Genomic DNA, 23,630 nt, shown 5'->3' with positions numbered 1-23,630 from the left:
AGGAAGTGCAGGGTGAGACTGAAACATTTTGTAGTACTAGAAAATAAAGATGTACTCAAAGAATGATGGGGAGGTGTCTGAAGAACAAGAAATCAACTTGAATGAGTTCCACTGGCCAAATCTGGGACAATTCCAATCAAAACAAGTAATGATAGTGATGGATTATAATCCCCTGAATAAAATAAGAGTCTGTTAATAGAAATATGTCTCTAATATGTAAACATAACATATGTTCATACTTACTTATATAGATATTTACATATGTATTTATAAGTTTTTTTTTTAAAGATTTTATTTATTTATTTGACAGAGAGAGATCACAAGTAGGCAGAGAGGAAGGCAGAGAGAGAGAGAGGAGGAAGCGGGCTCCCTGCTGAGCAGAGAGCCCGATGCGGGACTCGACCCCAGGAGCCTGGGATCATGACCTGAGCCGAAGGCAGAGGCTTTAACCCACTGAACCACCCAGGCGCCCTGTATTTATAGTTTATATAGATATAGCATTTATAATAGAAAAAATATAAGTAAACTGATATAAAGAAATAAAGAGAAAGCTCTTCCTTACAGTAGAATCCAAACTAATAAATACAGAGGGAGTGACAGAATTAGAAATTCTCTTTCATAATAATAATTAATCCAGAAACGCCACAGAGGTGGCTCATTTGATTAAGCATCTAACTCTTGATTTTGGCGCAAGTTGTAATCTCACGGTCATGACGTAGAGGTCTACGCTGGACTCTGCACTGGGTGTGGGGGCTGTTTAAGATTCACCCTCTCCCTCTCTCCCTCTGCACCCTCCTTCACTTGCGCACTCTCCCTCTCCCTAAAAAACAAATCAAATAATAAAATAATTAATCCAGGCAAGATTCATCACTGGGTGCTAAAACTCGTGGATAAAGTCTGGTGAGCAATTATAAAATTGCAGCAGTTTGGAGCAGAAGATCAAGTTCGGAAATCTGCTGCACAGCACAAAGACTTTGCACCTGACTGCCGTCAGCTGATCACTTAAGTCATATTGCTAAGTGCTATATTTGCAATTAGGATGATAATGATGATTACTTATTGAGTGCCCACTGCATATTGGGCATTATGTTAGGTGAAACCCATTATGTTTGGGTTTGTGTATATTAACTCACTCCTAGCACTAGGTCAGTGAGATTTTTATTAGTATCCCCATTTTTGAAGGGAAGAAACCAAGGATCAAGAAACACAAAATTTGTCTAATGTCAAACAGCAAATAGGAGGTAGAGCAGGTTTCAAAGCCCCTGTCTTGAGACATGGAGTTCCATGCTGTTCTCTCAGGCAATGCGTCTCTCTGTCCCCTCCGCCCTACCTCTGTGTTTCTGGAAGTATGCAGAATGATATGGCCAAAGAGTCATGCTTAAAAGCTTGGAGGCTCCTTCTTTCTCTGTACCATATTTACTGAACACCTTGCCTCATTTTTCTCATAAAAAAAGGGAAGGCGATGCTGAATGTACATGTTCATTGGGAGGACAAATGGGCTAATCTCTGTAAAGCATGTAGGGTACAGTAAGTGTTCTCTAAATGACAGCCACAGCCATAGTAACATCGGTGGTAACATTGAATTCCCTGGTATGATGGAAAATGATTGTAAAGGTCACCCCTCACTTTTGGACTGAATTGATCATCAGAGGGCGGATCTTAAAGAGCTTTGTGTATCATAAAAAGAAGATTATATTTTATTCTGTAGGTCATAGAAAACCACTGAAGAATTTTATTGCCGAGAGAGATGTGGACTAGTTGGCCATGTAGAGCAGACCCAGGGCAGGAGAGTAAAAGGCAAGGCAGGGAGCCCATCGGGATGCCATTGGTAGAGACTGGGTGTGAGGTGATGAGGGTCTGAGCTGATGAAGCTGGCATGAGAGAGGAGGGGACACACAAGGGACGGTCACTCTGGAGAGCGGCACCTGTCTTTGGCAGGAGAGGAAGGGGAAACAGCTGAGGCTGAGCCTTGGGCTTCTGGCCTGCGTCCTTGCTCATCTCAGGGTGCGACCAGAATGTAGAGGAGGGGCAGGTTGGGACCCTGGGAACGTGCTGATTGGGGGTGGTCTGGGACACACAGAGGAGTCACAGCAGACAGTTGGATATTCAGATCTGGACTGAGGAAAGAATTCAGAGTTTGGGGGCAGCAGGCTTGGGGTCACTGAAGCTGTGGCAGTAGGCCCCTCAGGGAAGGAATATGGAGCCAGGAGAGAGCCGAGGTTGGGATTTGGGAAATGCCAGTATTTAATGATGGCCAAAGAAGTGGAAGGAGACTGAGGGGGAACACTCCAAAAGATAAGATTATTTCCAGGGGACGGTTTCCTGCCATGGCAGAGGTTACAAAGAGAAGCAAACGAAGCAAGGAAGGCCTGAAAATGCCTACTGGATTTGACAGTTGTGTCCCAGGGACCCTGGGGAGAGAAGGTACCAAGGAGCAGAATCCAGATGGGCAGTGGATTAGGGAGAGAATTGAACATTTTAAGAAGAGAAACTGGAACTTGTGCTCCTGGGGATGCAGACACCTCACTCCCTTGCCATGCATTCCCACCTGCTGGTGGAGCACTCTGATTATGGAAGGTCCTCCTTCCAGAGCCAGAGTCTCCTTCCCACCTCTTCCCTTAAGCTTCTGGCCTGTCCTTGAGGTCCACACCAACCAAGTCCACGAGCTCCCCCAGATAGCTGCACAAACCCGCCTCCTCACCAGGTGGACTCATTCAGCCCCTCCACTGTCCCTCATAGGCTCCAGGCTTCCAGACTTAACTTGATGTCTGACCCCCCAGTGTGGATCCTGTTTTACAAAAATCAAGCTTCTTTGGTAACATCGGTCTGTATTTCTCCCCCTATTAGGCTGGTGGCTTTCCAACATTTTTTTTTAAACCTCAACCCAGAATAAAAAATACATTTTTACATTATGATCAATAAACACATATTATGAAAGGAAATGTGCTCTTATTTTTTACTCCATTTCATACCATCCCACTCTATCCTATTCTATTTGGTGCATTGTTTTTTTGTTTTTTGTTTTTAAGATTTTATTTATTTATTTGACAGACAGAAATCACAAGTAGGCAGAGAGGCAGGCAGAGAGGAGGAAGCAGGCTCCCTGCCCAGCAGAGAGCCGGATTCGGCGCTCCATCCCAGGACCCCGGGATCATGACCTCAGCCGAAGGCAGAGGCTTTAACCCACTAAGACACCCAGGTGCCCCTATTTGGTGTTTTTAAATGCTGGCCTTGACCCACCACATCAGTTTCAGAACTCGCTCAGTGGACTTCATGACTGAGGGTATGACTGACTGCCAGAGCTCACTGTGCTAGGAGGGCTACACGGAAAAGATGCTAAGCCTCTGTCTGAATCCATCCCCTTTCCCTGCACTGAGGCGGACAGGTCTTTTTTTAATCACCTTCGTAGAAAACCACCTCAGTCACTGGGATGATGTTAGCCAGCCTTGGGGGTATTTAGATGTCCAGAGTAATGGTGGAATTTAGAAATCCATGGAGGAGAGACTGGCTTAGCTTTCAAATCACAGCAGTTAAGTACTGCCCCTACTTAACTCATGAGACATCTGATAGCCTGAGGCATTTTCACACCTTGAGGATGCCCTCAGGTGGTCCTACTACACCTTTCCTGTGAGACATGTAAAATTTCCTGAGTGGTAGAGTGTGAGTACCAATTCAGACAGGTCATCCAACTGGAATTGTGCTGGTCTGGCCCGTATGTCCTCTACAGACTTCCCAGAGGAGACCCCCCCCCACACACACACCCTGGGAACCACTACCTCCTGTAAGTCTTTCCCCAGAGAACAGTTGGGGATTTTTTATGTAAGAAAGGGTGACTTAACGAATTCTAACCCTCCCATTCACAATGTCTTTTCTACTTCTGCCCAGGAGGAGACAGGATTTCTGACGACCTTGACTACAGATAGAAGCATGCTGTTGGAACACTAGCACAGGCCTTCTCGCATCTGCTGAAAGGGGCCCACCACCGCCAGAGACCCTCGGGTCCTCAGAGTTTCCCGAAGGGCCAGTGCATCACCTTCCTGCAATGAGCCAGGCCCTGGGCTGGGCCTCAGTTTCACCCTGGTGACCAGAACTCCATCACCTGCCTCAAGCACTCACACCCAGCTTAAAGATGAGTGAAGAACGGTGGGTCTCCCTCACGCCGGAAGAATTTGACCAACTCCAGAAATATTCAGAGTGTGAGTAAATGGGTTGACCCACTTGGTAGGGGGAGTGGGATTTCCTCTTGGTAGGGGGAGAACATTTCTGGAGAGAGCCCAGTGGTGTCATTGTTGCAAAGCCACAGAGAATGAGGTTGGGACAGGTTATATTTCCTTATAAACACAGAACCGGTGTCCTTAAACATGAAAACAATTATCTTTACACTCTATAAATGATACCCGCTCACCATAGAAATTTGGAATATACAAGGGAAAAAATAAAGAATAGGTTGAAAATCACAGCCAAAATCACGAACATTTTGGAGCACTGCCCTCCTGTGCTTATTGTGTTATGTGGTTGAGTTCCGGAGTATACAGTGCCTTTTTTTTTTTTTTTAGTCTACATTTTCTGCCTAACATAAAATGGTATTTTCTCAAGTCGTTAACACCTGTTATTATAACATAATTTTTGAAAGGCTGAAGGCTGCATAGTTATAAGGTTACTCAGTCACTGGCTTTAATATACTCTTGTGTTTGGACCCAGGGCCTTTTTTCAGTAAGATATAGAATTCTGATGTGTGTCTCTTTCTTGACTTTGTTCTGAATAAGCCTGACCTTTCAATGGGGGCTCTTGGTTTCTTGGTGGTTATACCCAGGAACAATTGCAGTGCATCAGGACACACTGATGACAAAGCCAGTGTTCCCATGGGGGCACAACAGCTGGGCCCTCCCTAGGCTACTCCTAATCCTGACAAGATGGGAATTTACCCGGGCTGGAACTCCACTGGACCACTGCCCTCGGCACACGCGGCGACCATAGTGTTTGTGCAGTGACCCCAGCGTTTTACAAGAGCCCTTTGCTGGGCAGACCTCTCTGTGGCATGCCTGCCCCGTCTCTTTGTTCTAATCACCTCTCCATTCCTGTTAATTATACTGGCGCTTTTGTAAATCGCTAGGCTGCTGGCAAGTTGACCTGCCCTACAAAGCTTGCCCAGGGAGCCCTTGTGTGCCCTTTTGGCAGCTGCCCTGCTCCCACAGGGCCAGCAGCTCTTGTCCACAGTACTGGTCTGGGAATCTAATGATTGGGTTCCAGTACCACCTGCGGCTCTTGCTGTCTGTGATGTGACAGCCTCAAGCCCTCCCAGAGCCTGTTCCTCTTCTATATGATGAAAGAGTCGGACTAGATGATCTCTTCCTGTGATTCCTCCCAGGCCTGACACCCACGACGCTGTGCTCCTCATAGTCAACCGGAACCCCCATGGGACTTCTGGTCAGTTTCCCTCTTGGCTCCCTAAAGCCCAGCCTCCTGTCTGACCTGGATGGGCTTAGAGAGACCCTATAATGTATTGACAAGGAGCAAGATGTCATCTTCTGGGGTAAATTCCAGGTAATTCAGCACACTCTGTATGTCATCCAAGTACTGGTCCCTCTCAGGGATGAAAAGGAAGCACAAAGAAAAGGTTTGCTCTTGAGGAATCAGAATCTGGTTTGGGAATCAGAAATGTGTTCATAACACAAGCAAAGAGCAGGTTTAAGGCAGCAGGCAAATACCTCTGGCAGAGCTGTCTAAACTGTACATGGAGAAGGGAATTGAAAGCTAGGGGAAATTGGTATGGGGGAGTGTATTAGTTTGCTAGGTTCCTGTGACAAAGTACTCACAATCTGGTTGCCTTAGAACCACAGTAAGTATCTAATGGTTCTGGAGGTTAGAAGTGCAAAGTCAAGATATCAGTAGGGTTGGTTCCTCCTGAGGACTGTAAGGGAAGAATGTGTTCTAGGCTTCTGTCCTTGGCTTGTAGATGGCTGCCTTTTCCCTGTCTCTCCATGACATTCTCCCTAATTGTGTGTGTGTGTGTGTGTGTGTGTGTGTATCCATATCCAAATTTCCCTTTTTATATGGACACAGTCATATTGGATTAGATCCACCCTATTCCAATATGACTTTATCTTAACTAGCTACATCTGTAAGGATCCTATTTCCCAATAAGGTCATAGTCTGAGGCACTGGGGCCAGGGTCAAGACTTCAACATATGATTTTGCAGGGGAGGAGATACAATTTACCCCACAACAGAGGATTTAGCTGGGAGGATCGCTATGGAGGACAGAAGTGTAAAATGTGAGTACTATGTAGATAGTGGGGGAGGGCGAGAAACAACAGAAACAAAGGGAGAGAGGCACAAAGAGGGTTGTGTATGGGTGGTGAGGAGAACCTATGGGCTCTGTGGAGAGAAGGAGAGGAGGGTGGGTTTAGTAGGATGCCTGGGTCAAAGCATGGCTTGGGACCAAGGTGGCTGAGTCCAGGGCCATGGATCTGGTGGCCTGAATATAGAAGCTGCCAGATCAGGGAGGTAGAGCAGGGTCCGTGGGATGAAATCTAGTCTGAGCTGAGTATCGGGGCTAGGGAGGACTGTGGCAATGAACAAATGCTGACCTGTGGAAACGGGTGCTGGAAGAACAAATGGAAGCCAGCAGAGATAATCCCTGGATACTGTGGACCCAGGGCAGATGCCGACATTATTATTCAAGGCTGGTGGGGACGGGTTGGCAAGGTTGATTTGGGGATAGTGATGACATATCCCCTTCTATATTCAGACGCGCCAGGTTCCAGGGAACCAGCAATGAGGGAGACGCAAGCCCTGCCCTCAAGGAGCTCCCCGCCTAGTAGGGAGAGATAGCTGGGACTCAAACGATGATGTTCCGTATGACAGGTGCTCAGGAGTGGGGAGCACCGAGGAGGAGACCTCGCCTAGCCTGGTGGGAGGCTTCCTGACACAGGACTGGTTTCCAGATGCCGCAAACACTAGGAGGAGGGAGTAGGGGAGAGCACTGCAGGCGGAGGAAGTGGCTGGGAAGGCAGGGAAGAGTGGTCATCATGGTACTGCAAGCAGGTCACAGACTCGGAGCCTAGGACCCGTGGTGGTGGTGGTAAGAAAGGACTGGGGGCAAGAATGATAAATAAGTGCCCATTGTGGAGGACACTGCTTTGCAAGTGAGGTTTCTTATGGGCCTGGGAGGATTGGTGATGGGAAGAGAGTGGGAAGGAGAGCTAGGCTCCAGCTCTGACATGGGAATCATTGTGTGGCGGCAGCAAGGAGGGGACGACAACAAGAATGAAAGCACTTCAGATAGCAAGCACATGAGGGCCAGGGGTCTGCCTGCAGCCTCCGGTCAGAGAAGGGAAGGAAGTCAGAAGACAGAAGAACCTGCAAGATGGCCTGGCAAAAAGAGGAGTGGGTAGAGGGAGCAGAGAAACAGAGGGGTCCACATGTGGCAAAGCAGTACAGGAGGCAGGGGTCAAAAAGAAGCTGGAGTATTTACTAGGAAGGGGTTCCTTTGTGGCTTGGGTCTCTTTTTCAATGATCAGCGTTGTCCTTTTCTGATCCCTCCTCATCTTGTTTGTGTCCCAGAACTGAACAAGGTTCCCGGGACTGGACAAGGTGCCCTGGAGCTGTTACTGTAACAGGAGAGGGAAAAAAGCTACAGTTCTTGGAAAATGGTTAATCCTCAGAGGAAACCCTGGAAAAGGCACTTCTACCAATTTTAGACACATGCTGGTATTCAGTCAGATTGCATTACCATAGCAACTGCTCTTCCGTAACTACATAAACAGGAGCTTCGTGGTAGTGGAATAGCCAGAGTGTACAGCCCAAGAATGGGGAACTTTCCCCAGGGGGGTTACCAGGTAGAAGGGGCCAAGAATTTCAGGATAAGAGGCTCTTGGTGTATTCTGTTTATATAACAAAACCCCTATACCTTCCTGCTGGCCTTCTGCTGTGGGGGGGGACGCCATGTTAAAACTGCCCTTGGAGATGTAGATAAGTATTTTATATGCACACACACACACGGAGTTGATACGTTTCTATCTGGTAAGCTTAGTGTGATTCAGTAAAATGCTTGTAAAAAACATACTGTGGTATTAAGAATATTTTTGTCACAAAATAAAAACAAGTATAAAAATGAAAACAGATGAAATGTAAAGCTACCCATGATCCCATCTCCCAGTGATAACCACTACGTGCATGTGCATGTGCATGTGTGTAAAATAGACATGTGAGGCTATTTCGTATGCTGTTCTCCTCACCCTAACAATTATCTGTGCAATCCAGTTATCTACTGCTGCATCAAAACAACTTCAGCCTCTTGCGTTCTAACAGCCATTTTGCTTTTTCCCATGATTCTGTTGCTTGGGAATCTGGACGGGACCCAGCGGGGATGGCTGGGCTCTGCGGTGTGTGGGGCTTCGGGTGGGATGCCTCACAGGGTCCAGCAGGCTTACTCACTGCCATGCTGTTACCTCAGTGTTCCTCCATGGGATTGCTTTCTCCCTAAGTGCTTTGTCATCTCCCAGGGTCTCTCCACGCAGCCGTTCTCCAGCCGGCTAGCCTGGACTTCTTACATGTGGCCCCGGACTCCCAAGAGCATAAAAGCAGGCCTTTTTAACACCTGGACTCTGAGGTCCCTAAACAGAACGATCTCCACATTCCACTGGGCTGGCCCAGATGCAACCGGGTGAGGGGATGATCTGTGCCTCTCAAGGGAGAGCAGCTCACACAGGACGCGGGGAGACTGTGGACAGTGCTCTTTGGAGACTAGCTGGCACATAGTATATCATGAGGTGTTCCTGTGTTGTTCAGTACTTTCCAGAAGCAAGACTTCTAGGGGCTGGGGAGATATCTTTTGATACATTGTCTTATTTAACCAAACAACTGATTGTGATCATCGGATGTATTAATAGTCTCACAGTACGTCACAAGGCAAACTGGTACCCACATTCTGTCTACCCTGATCAGATTCCTTTGAGAGCTGAATTCGTCCTTAGGCACCACAGTGTACAATGGATAGGGACAAACCAGGAGGTGTTTGAGAAGTGCGGCCAGTATGGTGAGGGGCCTCACAGCAGGGTTATGAAAAAGTACCTGCGAGTACTATGCCTGTTTGCAGGAGAAGGGAAGATTCAAATAAGTAAATAAATAAAAAGTGCTGTTGGGAAGGAGGTGTGTAGTTAATTTTGAATGGTTTCCAGAAGTTGCCCTAGGACTGATGGGAGAAAATCATCAAAGAAGGACTTAAAGCAAGGGATTCATTGACCTGCCCAAGATAGAACAGAATTGACTTCAAAGCAATTGAGTTTTCTTTCCTTGGGTGTCCAGTGGATTAAATGACCATCTTAGCCCTTCTAATACTTAGTTTCTATGCTGAAACAGGTTTCTTTTCAGCCTCAGAGGGCATGCGCTCATGGGGAAGCCTCCTACTGACCCTCTTCTAACAGCTTCAAATAGAGATATAATGGGGTTATTGTACTAAATCTGATATTCGGGGAGAGGTGATTATTTTTCCATAATTTGTCAAGGACAAAGCTATCAGCTTTTTCAGAAAGGGAAAAAATGATAAAGCATCAATTTTAACTTTTAATTCTCCAAAAATTAAACAGTTTCGACATCAGTCCATGGTTGCTAGATTTTGTAGACTTTTTTACACCTGGGAGAAATTTTAAGGCACCATCAGATCTAACTCCTACCCATCTTACAATGAGAACACTGAGTCCTGTGTTCAATCACTGAGAATCACTCCGTGATTTCCCCAAGGTCACACAGAAAGTCAGTGGTAGAATAAGAATTAGAACCAAAGTTCTCAGTCCCAGGTCAAATTCCGTTTGCTTCAATCCAGTTCCAGTAAATTAAACAAAAAGTACCCACTGGAGCTCAGCCTTCAGTGATACAGTGGAGGGATTAATGTATATATTATATATTTGCATGTCAATTAAACTATAATAGAGCAAAATTTTAAAGTACATCTAAGAAGCATGAATCAGATAAATTGTGCTATTCAGAAATATATTTCATTAGAATCAACGCAAAGTCTCTGACTTTAAGATGTAGGTAAATTACAGCTCAAAATTCAAACCTGTCAGTGTTAATATGGGAGCCAGAGAAAACGTTGAGGGCTGGTTTATGGAACAATGTAAAGCTCTAAGTAAGCTTCATTGAAACCTTATTATTTACATGAGCCAGTGGAGTGAGGGTTAATCCAATGTTCTTGAAGTTCTGGGCCCATAAAGGGTCATGTCTCATTGTCATTGTTTCCAACTTGGAAGGAAACCACCACTATTTCTCCCTTACGTCTCTTGTAGCACAGCTGGCCTTCCTTTCATTCTGATGACCAGGCCTCTACCCACAAGCAGTCAGAATCTATGGATAGGGTTGGCTTCTATGGAACAGTAGCTCTCAGGTTTGAATATGCACACGAATCTCCTGGAGATCTTGTTAAAATGCCAATTCTGACTCAGTAGGTCTGGGAGAGTTCTGAGATGCTGCATTTTGGACAAGCTTCCAGGCTGCTGATGCTGCTGGTCCACGGGCCACACTCTGAGTCACAGGAAGATGCAGATTGTCTGATCCATTCCTCCCCCTTCATGTGGGCTATGACTAATGAGGCCAAATTATTTGAAGAAAAAGTGGGAAGTTTTGCTATCAATACCAATGTCCCTTGTACAAATAAGCCATACCAGTCATTCACAGCACTTATGGTGAATCAGAAATTCTCAGTTTCTTAAAGAGGGCTCTCGGATATGAGCCCCCAAGCCCTCTACTTTTGATGTAAAGTAGTTTTCTCTTATTCTATATGTAGCACTGTGCAGAATTAACCACCTCCACTGGTTCCCCTTAGTAGATTCGCAGACCTCAGAGGTCCTCAGCCTTGGCTGTGCACTAGAAATACCTAGGAGGCTTTCAACCCTTTCAGTGCCCTGTCCACACATAACCCCACCCCAACCCCAGGATCACTGAGTCCTAATCTGTAGGTGTAGGATCCAGGCATCGGTGGTGTTTAAAGCTCACCAGGTGAGTCCACCATGCAGCCAAGGTTGTCCACCACTGGTCCAGGTTTTCTCCCTATGCCCCTGGAAATACAGGACATATGGGACAAGCACAATAATCCCAGTGCCTTTTCTAGTCCTCCTTCATTCCATGAACCTTTATTGAATGTTGAATTTATTCCAGGCAGTGGCTCTAGGCTGGGCAGAAACAGTGCACAGGAAAAGAAGCATAGCTGGGAGAATGTGTCAATGCTTCCGAAGCTGGGCTTCTTACACATGTTCCCCACTTTCCCCTTTGGGGCCTGACTCCTCCTGGATGAAAAGGTGGGCCTCTTGATGCATGGCTCCTGGATCTGGCATCTCTGTTCTCACCTCATTCTCCGTTTTTCCAGAACCCTTGGGAAACTCCACTCTTGCTTTTGGGCACCTCACTGTGTTCTTGACTCCCTGGAATACTTAGAAAACTTATTCATACTTCCCAGCCATCATCGAAAGAAGGAAAATCTAGGTGTTGTTGTTGTTGGTTTTTTCCCCCTTTCGTGTGCCAACTTTCTCTTTTCCCCTGTGTCTTTGTCTCCCAGGTTTGAGTCATTTTCAGTCTTCTCAGTCTATGGACTATATTCCTCTAGCCTCAGCATCATGGTTTTGTCTATGTTGTGACAGGCAGGCCTTACTAGTCAACCACAAATACACAAGAGCATTACTGAAGGCCTTCTCATCAAAAGTGAGGTCCATGCACCTGCATAATTAGTGTCACCGAGGGTCTTGCTTGAAGTGCAGAATGTCAGGCCCGGACTTAGTCCCTGCTGAATCAGAATCTGCATTTAAACCGGAACCTCAGGCAGTGGCTGCATGTGTTCAGTCTGAGATGCTCTTGGGGGACTTTGAGGCATGGAGAGTCATTATTCACTTATAATTTCACGGCCATTTATGGGTTTTCATGTTCCCATTTCAAAATGTCAAGTTATAGTTATTTCAGAGTTTAATGGTCTGACTAGTGGTCACATACTCAGGGTTCTTAGCTAGAAGATGACCCATCAACTTTGGGTTCTGGTTTAGCCAGCACCACTGCCGTTCTCCTGTAAACACTGAATCTCCTAATTTGTCTGCTTGTTCAGTTGGAGGGCATCCCTCTCCCACACAAGCGTGGCAGTGAAGGTGCCTGTGAGTTGGACCAGATTTTCTCCTTAAAAAGGCTTTGAATGTGCTTAAACACTAGGAACGAGTGTTTGGTTAAGGTCCCAGAATTCTTGGCACATAAAGCATAAAGAGACAATTTTGGATCAAAACTTCTTAGGCTAGTTGTTACTACTAGTGACCTTGATCATGGAAAAGAGGCTCTTGACCCCTGATTTGGGGTAAAACTGCATGCTGATGGTTCTGCCAGTGCGAGTGACAGAATGTACCCCTGCCTTGCCACAAAGTTGAATAAGTTGACCTGTTGGGTAAAATTCCTTCATTTTGTCCACTTCAGCAATAGAGAGTGTCTGCCAAGCGTGGTTGATTTTGGATTTAGCAGAGTTATAAACTTTTCTTCCTTTTGCAATAATTATCCAACAAGCTTAGCTGCTTCTTAAGATGGTCTTCATTTCTAACAATAAAATTACATTCACAGAACAGCAGTTCTTAACCTTGACTGTACATGCGAACCCCCAGGAAGCGTTAAAATAGTTTGATTCCTGAGTTTCCAAAGAGATGCTGACTTAATGGGTCTTGGGTGAGTCCTGGGTTTCAATGTATGTAGGCTTCTCAGGTGGCTCTGGTAGCCAGGTAGCCGGGTTTGAGAGGCACTCTTGCAGAGGAAAGGCCTTATCTTCTGATTTCCCCAGGGTCACATATCCAGTGATTCTAATAGCTGCGTCATATTATTAAATATGCTAAAAATCAGAGTCACCCACTCACTAGCTATGTGCCCCTGAAAGAATCATCTAAATTTCATAAACCTTGTTTTTTTTCTTCTCTAAAATAAGGACCACTGGTGGGCCTGGGGCCTCAGTCAGATGAATGTCTGCCTTCAGCTCAGGTCATGATCCTGGGGTTCTGGGATCAAGCCCCACTTCGGGGAGGGGGCGCCTGCTAAGCAGGGAGTCTGTTTCTTTCTCTGCCTTTCCACCTGCTGTGCTCTCTCCCTCTCTTTCTCTCAAATAAAATCTTTAAAAATAAAATAAAATAGGGATCATTATTACATTAGAGAGTAATTATGGAGATTTAAATAAATCATATAAGATAAATAGGACGGTACCTAGCATACAGTAAGCACTCAGTAAAATAGGAGTTCTTACAAAGAACTGTGGACATGGCCCTCTTGTAGACACTTAGGAATAGAACTGGATCTCCTCTGAGTCTGGTGGTGATGCTACTGTGTAGGCTTCTGCTCTCTACTGAGGCTATGCGGTTGGACCCACAGATAGTGCCTGGGGTAAGATCAAGGAATGTTCTGAATGACCCTCATTGTTCCTTGCTGTCATAAGATGAAGCAGAATGGAGCAGTACCCACTTACTCCTCCTTGGGCAAATAGAAACCCAGCCCAGAAACCTGTCAAAAATAGAACTAATAAAATATCAAAAGACATCCCAGGAGAAAGGAATGGGTCTCAAATTTGAGAATTAGATTTTCTCCCTTTTTTAAAAAAGGGACAGGGGTTGACACTATGAGCTCATTAAAGCCCATGAAGCAAATGGAGGTAAATGTGTGGTGAAGAACAACCCTTACAGAAATCTAGGAACCAGCAATCTCTTGGATTTTTTTTTCTACTTAATTTTAGGCTAATAATTGGAGATTTTAATATACTTTTTGTGTTTTTCTTTTTAAAGCCTATTTATTTGAATGTGAACATAGGATGAACATACTTGTGTATGTGTATATACATATGTGTGTGTGTGTGTCATGCATTTATAGCATACATTTAAATATAAATCAGGATTTTGCAAATATATAGTCACTTAGAACCAAAAATAGGATTTCTGCTAGGATCAACTGTGGAATTTCCAAAATGTGACAATAATATCAAGAGTATGAATTCAAGTGAAATCACTTCCCTGGTTCTCAGTCAAAATGTTGGCTCTTTACTACTCTTGCAGAAGCAACACCAAGGGTACCCATGCTTCCAAATTCGTACTTTTTAATGCAGTCCAGATTTGGCCACTCTGGTTGGCCTGAAAACCTCCCATTAAAATAGATTCTAAAATTTAGTCTTCTCTAAATAATTGAGCTGCCCATAGAATGATTTGAACATAATTTATGTGTAATGTTAACTGAGCTCTGGCCTAATTCTAAGTTGTCTTCCATTCTGTTGCCAGAGTGGCCTTTAGAAAACAGACTTGATTTCAGTACTCCACTATTCAGGAAATCTTTAACAATTTCAAATCAATGTCCTTAGCTTGGCACTCAGGATGTCCACAAATCTGGCCCCAAACTACTCTCTGGTTCTGACCTTTCCTAGATGTCTTGTAATGCCCATTTCTGTATTTTCGTTCACCCTGCCCCTTCTTAGAATAGTCTTTCCATTTTTTGTCCATCTTTTAAGCCTCACTTATTCTTTACACCTCAGCTCTCAAATTCTACCTCCTGTATGGGACATTCTTGGACCCCACCCAAGTTTACTGTCATCCTAACTTTACTTCTTTCCTGCTCGTTCTACTTCTCTGGTCTGTTCTTCATGGAGCTTCTGTATTATAGCTATTATTAATTATATTTTCTATTGTGTCAGCTAGGGTTTGGGGATTAACAGTGAATAGTGCTTAAGGGAAAGTAATATAGACTTTGAGCCAAACTAGACCTAAATTAAAACCCTTTTAGTCAAGTCACTTAATTTTTCTGAATTTCAGCTTCTTCATCTGTAAACTGAAGAAAATATAACCAAATGTGCATGAATCAGCAGGGGAGAGTATATGAGACTATGCAATAAAGGCCCCAACTAGAGACTAGCCGTTAGAACAATTATTCAGATAATCTCCCCAGCTAGTTCATCAATAGTACCTTGCAGCCTCTCACCCTCCATAGTGTTTCCTGAATTGAGTGGAAGCAGTCCAAATTGATGACATCTGCTGCCTGGATCTCACTGAGCTATTAGTTTTGAATTTCAGGAAGAAATGTCCATTTTTAGGCAACATCAACATTTTCCTGTGGCATTTCAATATGTCTCAGTTCTAAAATGACTATAACTTGTGCTTGATCGAATCCAAGTCAGCAGAGCCGTGGAGAGCAGCCCATATGCACATCTACTTTATGCAGGCCTATGAGAGAGTATAGCCCCCTGTAAAAACACCAAGGAACACTATGCCAATTTTTAATAACATTGCCCTTTGCTCAGATCTTCAAATCATGGCAGTAATGGAGCCATGGGAAGCTCTTAATTATCCACAGTACTGTGAGACAAGGAGAGCACAGAGACCCTGGTTTTCTCTGATGTCTAGAGTTCTGAAAACTACACAGGATATACTCAGGATGGGTTTATAATGACAATTATAGAATCCCTTTTCTAGACTTCCAATTTCCCTATAAAACTCAAAAGAAGAAGAAGAAGCCATATTTTTTTCTGTTAGTTTCCAGATTATTTCCAATGGAAAGGAGAATTTTCTAAGTCATTATGCTTCACGGACTCTGAGTCCTTGTTTCAGCACCAAGGACAGAGCATCACTGGACTTAATGCCCATCCATCTTATTTAGTCAACAAAAATTTAAATGTTTTAACATTTCTGCTCAGATTTTATGTAGTCACCTAGTAAACCGGTTTTCTGAACCTTACTTCTGTGTCAGACTGTGATATGGTGTACAAAGACTCACTAACCAATTACAAATCTCAAGGTAGAACTGAGGCAGGAGATGAGTAAGAGAGGCAGTTATAACACTATATGGCAAGCTCTGTTACAGAATTGTGTACAAATCATGTGGGATGCAGGAGAGGGAACTCTGACTGATAAAGGAAGACTTTACAAAGGAGTTGGCATTTGATCTGGATACCAAGAATTGAGTGAAGTTTACAACATAGAGAACAGACTCCATGAAAGAACGAAGGAGTGAATGAATACACAGTGTAATCAGGGACTGATGGAAATGTGATTTGATGGGACTGCAAAGTAGGGTGAGTAGAAGGTTAAAGAAAGAGATGAGGAATGGTCTAGGTCAAATCACCACATATTTATATACCAAGCAAGGGAGTTTAAGCTTTTTCAGATCACATTTGTGTTTTAGAAAGATAGTTCATAAAACGGGAGAGAGACTATAAGTAAAGAAATAAGAGGGGAGAAGGGCAGATAAGGGTGAGATTTTTCCAGATAGCCCTGGGAATGAGGATTGGCGCCATCATAACCAAGGTTAGACAGGGAGAATGTACTTGGCCCAGCTCCCATGAGCTGTTCACCAATATTTCACATGTGCATTATGTCTCTCTAGATTCTTCCAAGAAGATAAAGGATGTCTTGGCTGAATTTAATGAGGGTGGAAGCCTCAAACAGTATGACCCACATGAGGTAAGAACGTTTCCATTTCAAGCCTTTGAAAAGCCCTATGTTCTAGCTTTTCCATAATTTGTTCCATTCTTAGAAGTTTAGCTCCTTTTAAAGAACTTGTTTCTCAGCATATATTCTCCTAAGTCTCAAATGAACCATTTATATGTTTGCCAAGTTTAAGCATTCTCTTAATGTCCTAGAAGACTCCATCATACCTTCCTGTCTTCAAATTTTCCCTTTTCCTGTCCTCATTCTAAGTCATCAACCATGCTTTCTACTTCACTGAGAAAATAGAAAGAAATCAGAAGAGATCTTCAACAAGATCCTCACATGCCTCTGTACCTTTAATCCTATAACTAGGAATGAACTCTCCATGCTCCTAGTCAGTTCAGCCCCTCCAGGTATGCACTCATTCCCATCCTCTTCTAATCTATTGGGAAGCATTGCTCTCTCTGTATATCTATATGTATCTCTTTCACATCAGCTTTCCACTATTTGCTAGGTTTTTCTCATCAACATATAAACATACTGTTATTTGTCCTATATTAAAATTGTTTTCCTGACTCCAGTTTTCCAGTTACCTCATTTCTTTCCTGTCCCTAATAGCAACACTATGCAAAAGATTTGTCTGTAATCATTGCCTCTAATTTCTCTTTTTCCCACTTTCTTGAAAGTTCTTCAATCAGAGCATAACCCCCTACTCCTCCACTAAAACCACTGGTGAGGATTGCCAAGGATCACAATGTAGCTGAACTCAATAGGCATTTTACTCAATGCCAATAGGCATCGGACACAGTTGGTCAGGTCCTCCTCTTTTGTCTTCACTTGGATTTCAGGACACTACACTCTCCTGGTTTTCCTTTCATCCCTCTAACTTGACATTTCTATTGAAAAATCAAACTGCTGTCTCATACTTAACATAAGCTAGTCTGAGTTCTTTGATCTTCCCTTGTGAAGCCTGTTTTTCTGGCAGTCTACCCCATTTCCATAAATGACAACTCCTTTCTTCAAGTTCTTCAGTCTTAAACTATGGAGTCATCATTGAGTTTTCCTCTCACATCCCATGTCCAATTCATCAGCAAACCCTGCCACTTCTACCCTCAAAATATACCCAAAGTCTAGTCACATCTCACCACAGGCACTGCTTCCACCCTTACCTGCACTACCATATTTTGTCCAGATTATTGTAATAGTCACCTAACTGAGCTCCTTCCTTGTTTCTGTTCTTGGCCTTTAAACCCTATTCTTCACACTCATCCTGAGCAATCTGTTAAAATTTAAGTCAGATCATGTCACTATTCTGCTCTACAATCCCTCATGGCTCCCCAACTCCCTACTCAGAGTTAAAATCAAAGTCATTACCATCTGTACCTCCATCTTACTCCCTAATCTCATCTCTTGCTACTCTCCTCATCACTCCTTTCCAGCTATTATAGCCTTCTTGATGTTGTCAAACAAGCCAAGGTTGCTCTACCTCAGTACCTTTGCATTTGCTTTCGTCTCTTCAAGAAATGTTCCTCCCACATATACACACATTGTTTATTTCCTTACTTCTTAAAGTGTTGGCTCAGATCACCCTCTCAGTGAATGTCACCTTCTCTATTTAAAATTTTAAGCCCTTGGGCGCCTGGGTGGCTCAGTGGGTTAAGCTGCTGCCTTCGGCTCAGGTCATGATCTCAGGGTCCTGGGATCGAGTCCCGCATCTGGCTCTCTGCTCAGCAGGGAGCCTGCTTCCTCCTCCTCTCTCTCTCTCTCTGCCTGCCTCTCTGCCTACTTGTGATCTCTCTCTGTCAAATAAATAAATAAATAAATAAATAAAATTTTAAGCCCTTTTTCCTGATGCTTCTTATCCCCCTGGTCTGCCTTATTGTCCTCCTTAGTATTCCTCACCAACTGTCATGCTATATATTTGTTCATTTCAGTATCCCCAGTGCCCAGAGGAGTATCTGGCTCATAGCAGGCACTCAAGAAATATTTGTTGAATGAGTAAATGAATGCAAGACCCCCCCCCCACTTTCCGATTCCACTCATCTCATGTTTCTTGAGCATCTAGGGACCGTGCTGGGCACTGTAGAAGATATAAAGGTGAGGAAACACGGTTCTTGCCCTCCAGAACTTACTCCCTCTTGGCAGGCTCCGAAGGTTCGTGGTCTTAGGTTAGACTTCTGCCTTTGCTGCCAACCAGCAGTGCGGCCTGAAATAATATTTCACGTCTCTGAGCCTCAATTTTCTCATCTGTGACCTGAAGATCACAACAAGCAAAGACATTGAAGTTTGCAGATGAGTGGATGGATTGAGATAATTTTTGCAAAATGTCTGACACTTTATAGGACACTTAAAAAGTGGTATCCATTATTATTCTGACTCCTTTCCCCAGAATGTGTTAAATTCAACTTCCTTTTCCCTGATCCTAGGTCCTTTCATGAGGGCTAATTGCAGAAAAATGACTGATCAGCAGGACAGACTTGGGACAAGGCAGGTCATTATTTATTGGTATTGTCATCCTTTCAACTACCCTTGAGTCAACTCCGCTGCTGGGTGCTGGCAGGGAACCAACAAAGCACATGTCCTTGAGGTTTACCTGAGCAGGGGCTTTGGATAAAGTGCACAGTCCTCTGGAGAATGAAACAGGAGGAAGATTGCCCGTACAGGAGACAGACTGAGAATGAGCCATTTCAAAGAACGTTCCTGAGGAGAAGCCATGCAGAGAAGATGGGGAAGCCGCAAAGAACTTGTTGCCCCTCCCACCCCTCACCCCCAGCTCCAGAAACACAGGAACAAAGAAGGGTGGGGGCTGCTAATCAGCCCCACAGCCTTGAGGCTGAAGAGTGGGAGGGGAACAATTTGGTCAGGGCCACTGAGGGTGTGAAGGCTATGGGAGCTTTCAGAAGTGGAGAGCAGCTTGGCTGTTAGGAGCCTGCTGCCACCCACGCCTCATCCAGCTGGCCCCCCAACTCTTTGCATGCCTGGAACTGCTGTGTCGCCGGGCAGCTCTGTCACTCTGGTTTTATTCTCTCTCCCAGTGTGGCTGGCTTCTAGTAGGTGTAATGTCCCAGCACGGGGTGGGGGAAACAAAAAGCATGTACTTGCTCTTGAGCTTGATGGCTTACTGCTGCTAAAATGTCTCAAGGAGGCATGAGTTAGTCGTGGGAAGGACAAGTAGCTAGGAAAGTGAGGCCAAGAATAAAAGTTCGCATCTGGCCGCGACAAGCGGGGCCGCTGCCCATAAACACTGAGTGATACTCTGGAGAATCGAGTAGAGCAAAAAACAGCCAGAAAGTGAACCAGTACATGGTGTAGTAAGAGGAGCAAGGTGGATCAGTGGCCTTGTGATCTTGGACTCAGACATGTGGAAGCACAGAGCCCAGCTCTGCCCAGGCTGTATGACTCTGAGCAAGTTATTCACGTTTTCAGAATTTTTTTCATCCACTGCGATTACTAGCGGTAATAGTCCCACCTCACCCGGTGGTTGTTGTTGTTTTTTTAAGATATTTTCTACTTGTTTGACAGATACAGCGAGAGAGGGAACAAAAGCAGGAGGAGTGGGAGAGAGAGGAGCAGGCTTCCCGCTGAGCAGGGAGCCCCATGTGGGGCTTGATCCCAGGACACTGGGATCATGACCTGAGCTGAAGGCAGACACTTAAGGACTGAGCCACCCAGGTGCCCTGGTTGCCTTAAGACTTAAATGAGATCATGAACGTAAACTGCCTGATGCACAATAAGCTGTCCATCTAGTTCCCCGCTCCTTTTTTGACCTGTGCAAGAATTCACTCTTGAAGCAGACTGCAGAAACAGCAAGTGCCCAGTTAGTTCCTATATGAAAGTGGCAGTTTCTGGGAAGAAAAGAGGCCTGCACCATGACAGTGCCTAGCATGTTATTCCAGAGCACAGAGAGTTGCCAGCATGCTTCAGAGTGTTTGTTTGTCTGGCTTGGGCAGAGTAAGCCACTTTCTACCCATCACACATTCACTAGCAGCGCATCTGAGCCTGGCCTGTGCTCATAAAGAACTCAATCTCCAAAATTCAGATACTACTCTGAGAGTGGCACACAGCCACATTTTTTTTTTTTTTTTGCATACTATACTTGAGGTTCTTAGAGAGAGGGGCAGGGAGCCATCTGTTAGCACTGGGACCTAGAACAGACATGGGAGCAGGAGCACTGGACTGGGAGTTAGAAGATCAGGCTTCCGGTTTTACTCTGCTGCTGGGTGGCTGGGGCAAGTCACTGAACTTTCAGAACTTCAGTGACATGAAGAGGTCTGGGCTCTTCTGATGTGAATGATCTTTGTTTCTGGGCTTATTCTATGCCATCCTGTTCCCCTGATTAGGGTCATGAGTGGTTGGACATGCCTTCCATCATTGTTTTCTAAATTCTTATAGAAGTTTGTCAGTACTTTTCCCATACTCATCACTATTGATGCTGTATTGGAATTATTTCAATACTTGAGTCTTTTGAAGGTATAGACCTAAGTGTGTGTCACAGGTGTGTTCCCCAAGGTGTTTCTTGTACCTAGGAGGTTCAGTACATAGACATTGACTGAATAGGCCCTACAATAATCGATGGGAGCCAAGTATACAGCAAGAAACCCCACATCCATTAAAATATCTGTCATAGATGGTTTGGGGGGATACTTAGATGAAATAGGATATTTCACTACCTTCCCAGAACTCTAGATCTAGTTGAGGAACTAAGGATGTAGTTATCATAAACAACTATGTATTAAAAAGAGAGCAGCTGATGAAAGTGTCATACGACATGAATGGAAGGGACAAAGTACAGAAATTCAGATACAGGAGATCATACCAGGCTTTCTGAAGGAGGTGCATCTGGGCTGGACCGTAAAGTCTAGCTAAAATATGCTGGAATATTAACAGGTAGAGAAGGAAGCAGTTTATGAGATACGCGTGGAGGCTTGACCAGGAAAGAACACATAGATAAGTGTGGACAGAGTGTAGAGGTACACATAAGGAATCATAGGAGAAAAGATCAGAATGACCTCAGAGCTTGAAGTAGCTACGGATCTAGGTTGGAGTGGGATTGTGGGAGGGCTGTGAATCCCAGAGGACTCAAGGAATACACGAGATGACCCACTGGAGTGTGGGAACACTGCAAATTAGACCTTCCAGTCACATTGATTTTTTTTTATCTCGTCTTCTGTTTTCTAATTTCTTCTCTTGTGTATGTTTTATGGGGTATAATAGAGGAGCACAGTAATACATGTATTAATTTGTAAGTATAAGTAAATGGGAATGCATGCTCAAAAATGTTATAGAGGGTCATGTGATTTTAAAACTGATCTCACCTCTCCCATGGGCAATTAGGAGGCATGGAAAGTTTTTGAGTAGAGAAGCAATCTGTTCAGAATTATGCTCTGGGAAGATCAATCTGGCAAGGATAGATAAGACGGGAGGACTGACAGATGGGGGTGGAGGCAAATTGAGAAGTATTGCAGTGGTCCAGGTAGGAGGCACAGAACAGAAGTCTGAAACCAGGGAACATTGGGCCTCCAGAGCCTTCTTGTATGGGTGGAGGCAGCGGGACAGTGGACACACAGAAAAGACCCAAAGGTGACAGATGTGGCAAAAGAACAGTGAATAGAAGGAAGGGACAATACCTAGTCTCCGATGACTGGGAGTTCAAAACAGAGCCTGGTATTGTCAAAGGTAGCAGAAGCTACAGGGTCAGGAAGGGGACTGGCCGAGGAAGGGGGCTAATAGAAGTTGAGAACTTGAGATCTTCTCAAACTTACCATCTGCTGAGGAAGAAACTGAGGTTCACAAAGAGAGGGAAATGGGGTAGAGCTGAGACCAGTCACGAGGTCCCCTGAATCCCATACTGCTTTCTTTGATGATCTTTCAGCTTTGGTTTTTGAAGAGTGTTTTATTAGATGTGGTTTAACCAAGTGTTCTCTTTTTAAAAAAAAAAAAAATCATTTAGTATTGTCAGTGTTCCAGAAATATTTTCTGCTGCTAGTTCTCAATTTGATAAAAAAAATTAATGGGACACTTTGGGGCTCAAAACTATAGTTGATCCTTGAGTCAACTATGGGGGTTAGGTTCGCCAATCCCCAACACAGTTGGAAATCCACATATAAATTTGACTCCCCAAAAGCTTAATTACTAATAGCCTACTGTTGACTGGAGGTCTTACTTTTAACATAAACAGTTGATTAACACATATTTTATATGTTATTTGTATTGTATATACTGTACTATATTCTATAATAAAGGAAGCCAGAGAAAGGAAAATGTGATTAAGGAGATCATGAGGAAGAGAAAATACACTGACAGTACTGTACTCTACTTATTGAAAAAAATTCCACAAGTAAATGGGCTCGTACAGCTCAAACCCATGTTGTTCAAAGTTCAGTTGTACACTGCAAACAGTACTTGCCAATTTAAATAGTATGAAGGTAAAGACCATGCAAAAAGAGCCTTTTAAAATATAACAGTGCCATCAATAAATACTCAGTCAAATCAAAGTAGAGAATGAAGAAAACCAAAATAGAACAACAATGTGGAAAACAGAAAGTTCAAGTAAAGAGGAGGGAATGCTACAGAGAAGCCAAAGATGAGCGAGTCAGAAAAGAGACACCTGAATTGATGACCTTCAAGAGAATGGGTTCAGAGGTGATGGGCCAGAACCCAGACTGAATAGGACTGAAGAGTTAACAGGCTAGTGTGGTCTGGCCAGGGAACACAGAAGGGGAAGAGAAGAAGGACAGGGTAGTAACTCGAGTATTCAGTCATTTCTTTGGAACAGGGACCTTGAACATGCTTGCAGGTAGAGAAGCAGATGCTGGGAGATGCCTTCACACGGAGGGCGGGTGGAAACAAGGGTCATAGTTGGTGGGTTCCACTTGGAAAGTAGGAAGAAAAGCTTTTGCCCTTGCAGACTGATTAAAAAAAAAAAGAGGAGGTTGTGTGGGGAAGAACACTTGGGTGATGAGGCTGTGGAGATAGGGTCAGAAAGAAAGACACAGAGACTCAGGAAAGACAGAGAGATAGAGACAGATTGGTGGTAGTTGTCACAGGAAATATGAATCCACCATTTGCTTAGAGATGCCTTAATGAGCTAAGAGCCTGCATTATCCTCTGTCTAACCAAATCAGGCTTCCTCCCCTCGGCAAAGGACAGCCTAGGGCAAGTGGAAACTGCCTCCTGAGCTCCCTCCCAATGGGGTCAGGAGATCATCCCTTGTTTTGGG

The 23,630-nt window shown here is 44.3% G+C and overlaps 1 protein-coding gene across 3 annotated transcripts in view; it reads left to right on the top strand.

Annotated features, from left to right (window-relative positions):
* The window catches only part of DGKG (diacylglycerol kinase gamma), a 198,426-nt gene that overhangs the window by 33,920 nt on the left and 140,876 nt on the right, over window positions 1–23,630 (top strand). For all 3 annotated transcript variants that reach the window (XM_044251946.1, XM_044251945.1, XM_044251944.1), the window contains exons 2-3: window positions 3,886–4,196; window positions 16,368–16,444. In XM_044251946.1, coding sequence (XP_044107881.1) covers window positions 4,130–4,196; window positions 16,368–16,444 — 144 coding nt within the window. In that variant the 5' untranslated portion in view covers window positions 3,886–4,129. The remainder of the gene's footprint in view (window positions 1–3,885; window positions 4,197–16,367; window positions 16,445–23,630) is intronic.

This window comes from Neovison vison, chromosome 6, assembly GCF_020171115.1.
Source record: "Neovison vison isolate M4711 chromosome 6, ASM_NN_V1, whole genome shotgun sequence".
NCBI classification, from domain to species: domain Eukaryota; kingdom Metazoa; phylum Chordata; class Mammalia; order Carnivora; family Mustelidae; genus Neogale; species Neogale vison.
Note: the sequence above shows the minus strand (reverse complement) of the source record. Positions and strands in the feature narration are given on the sequence as shown.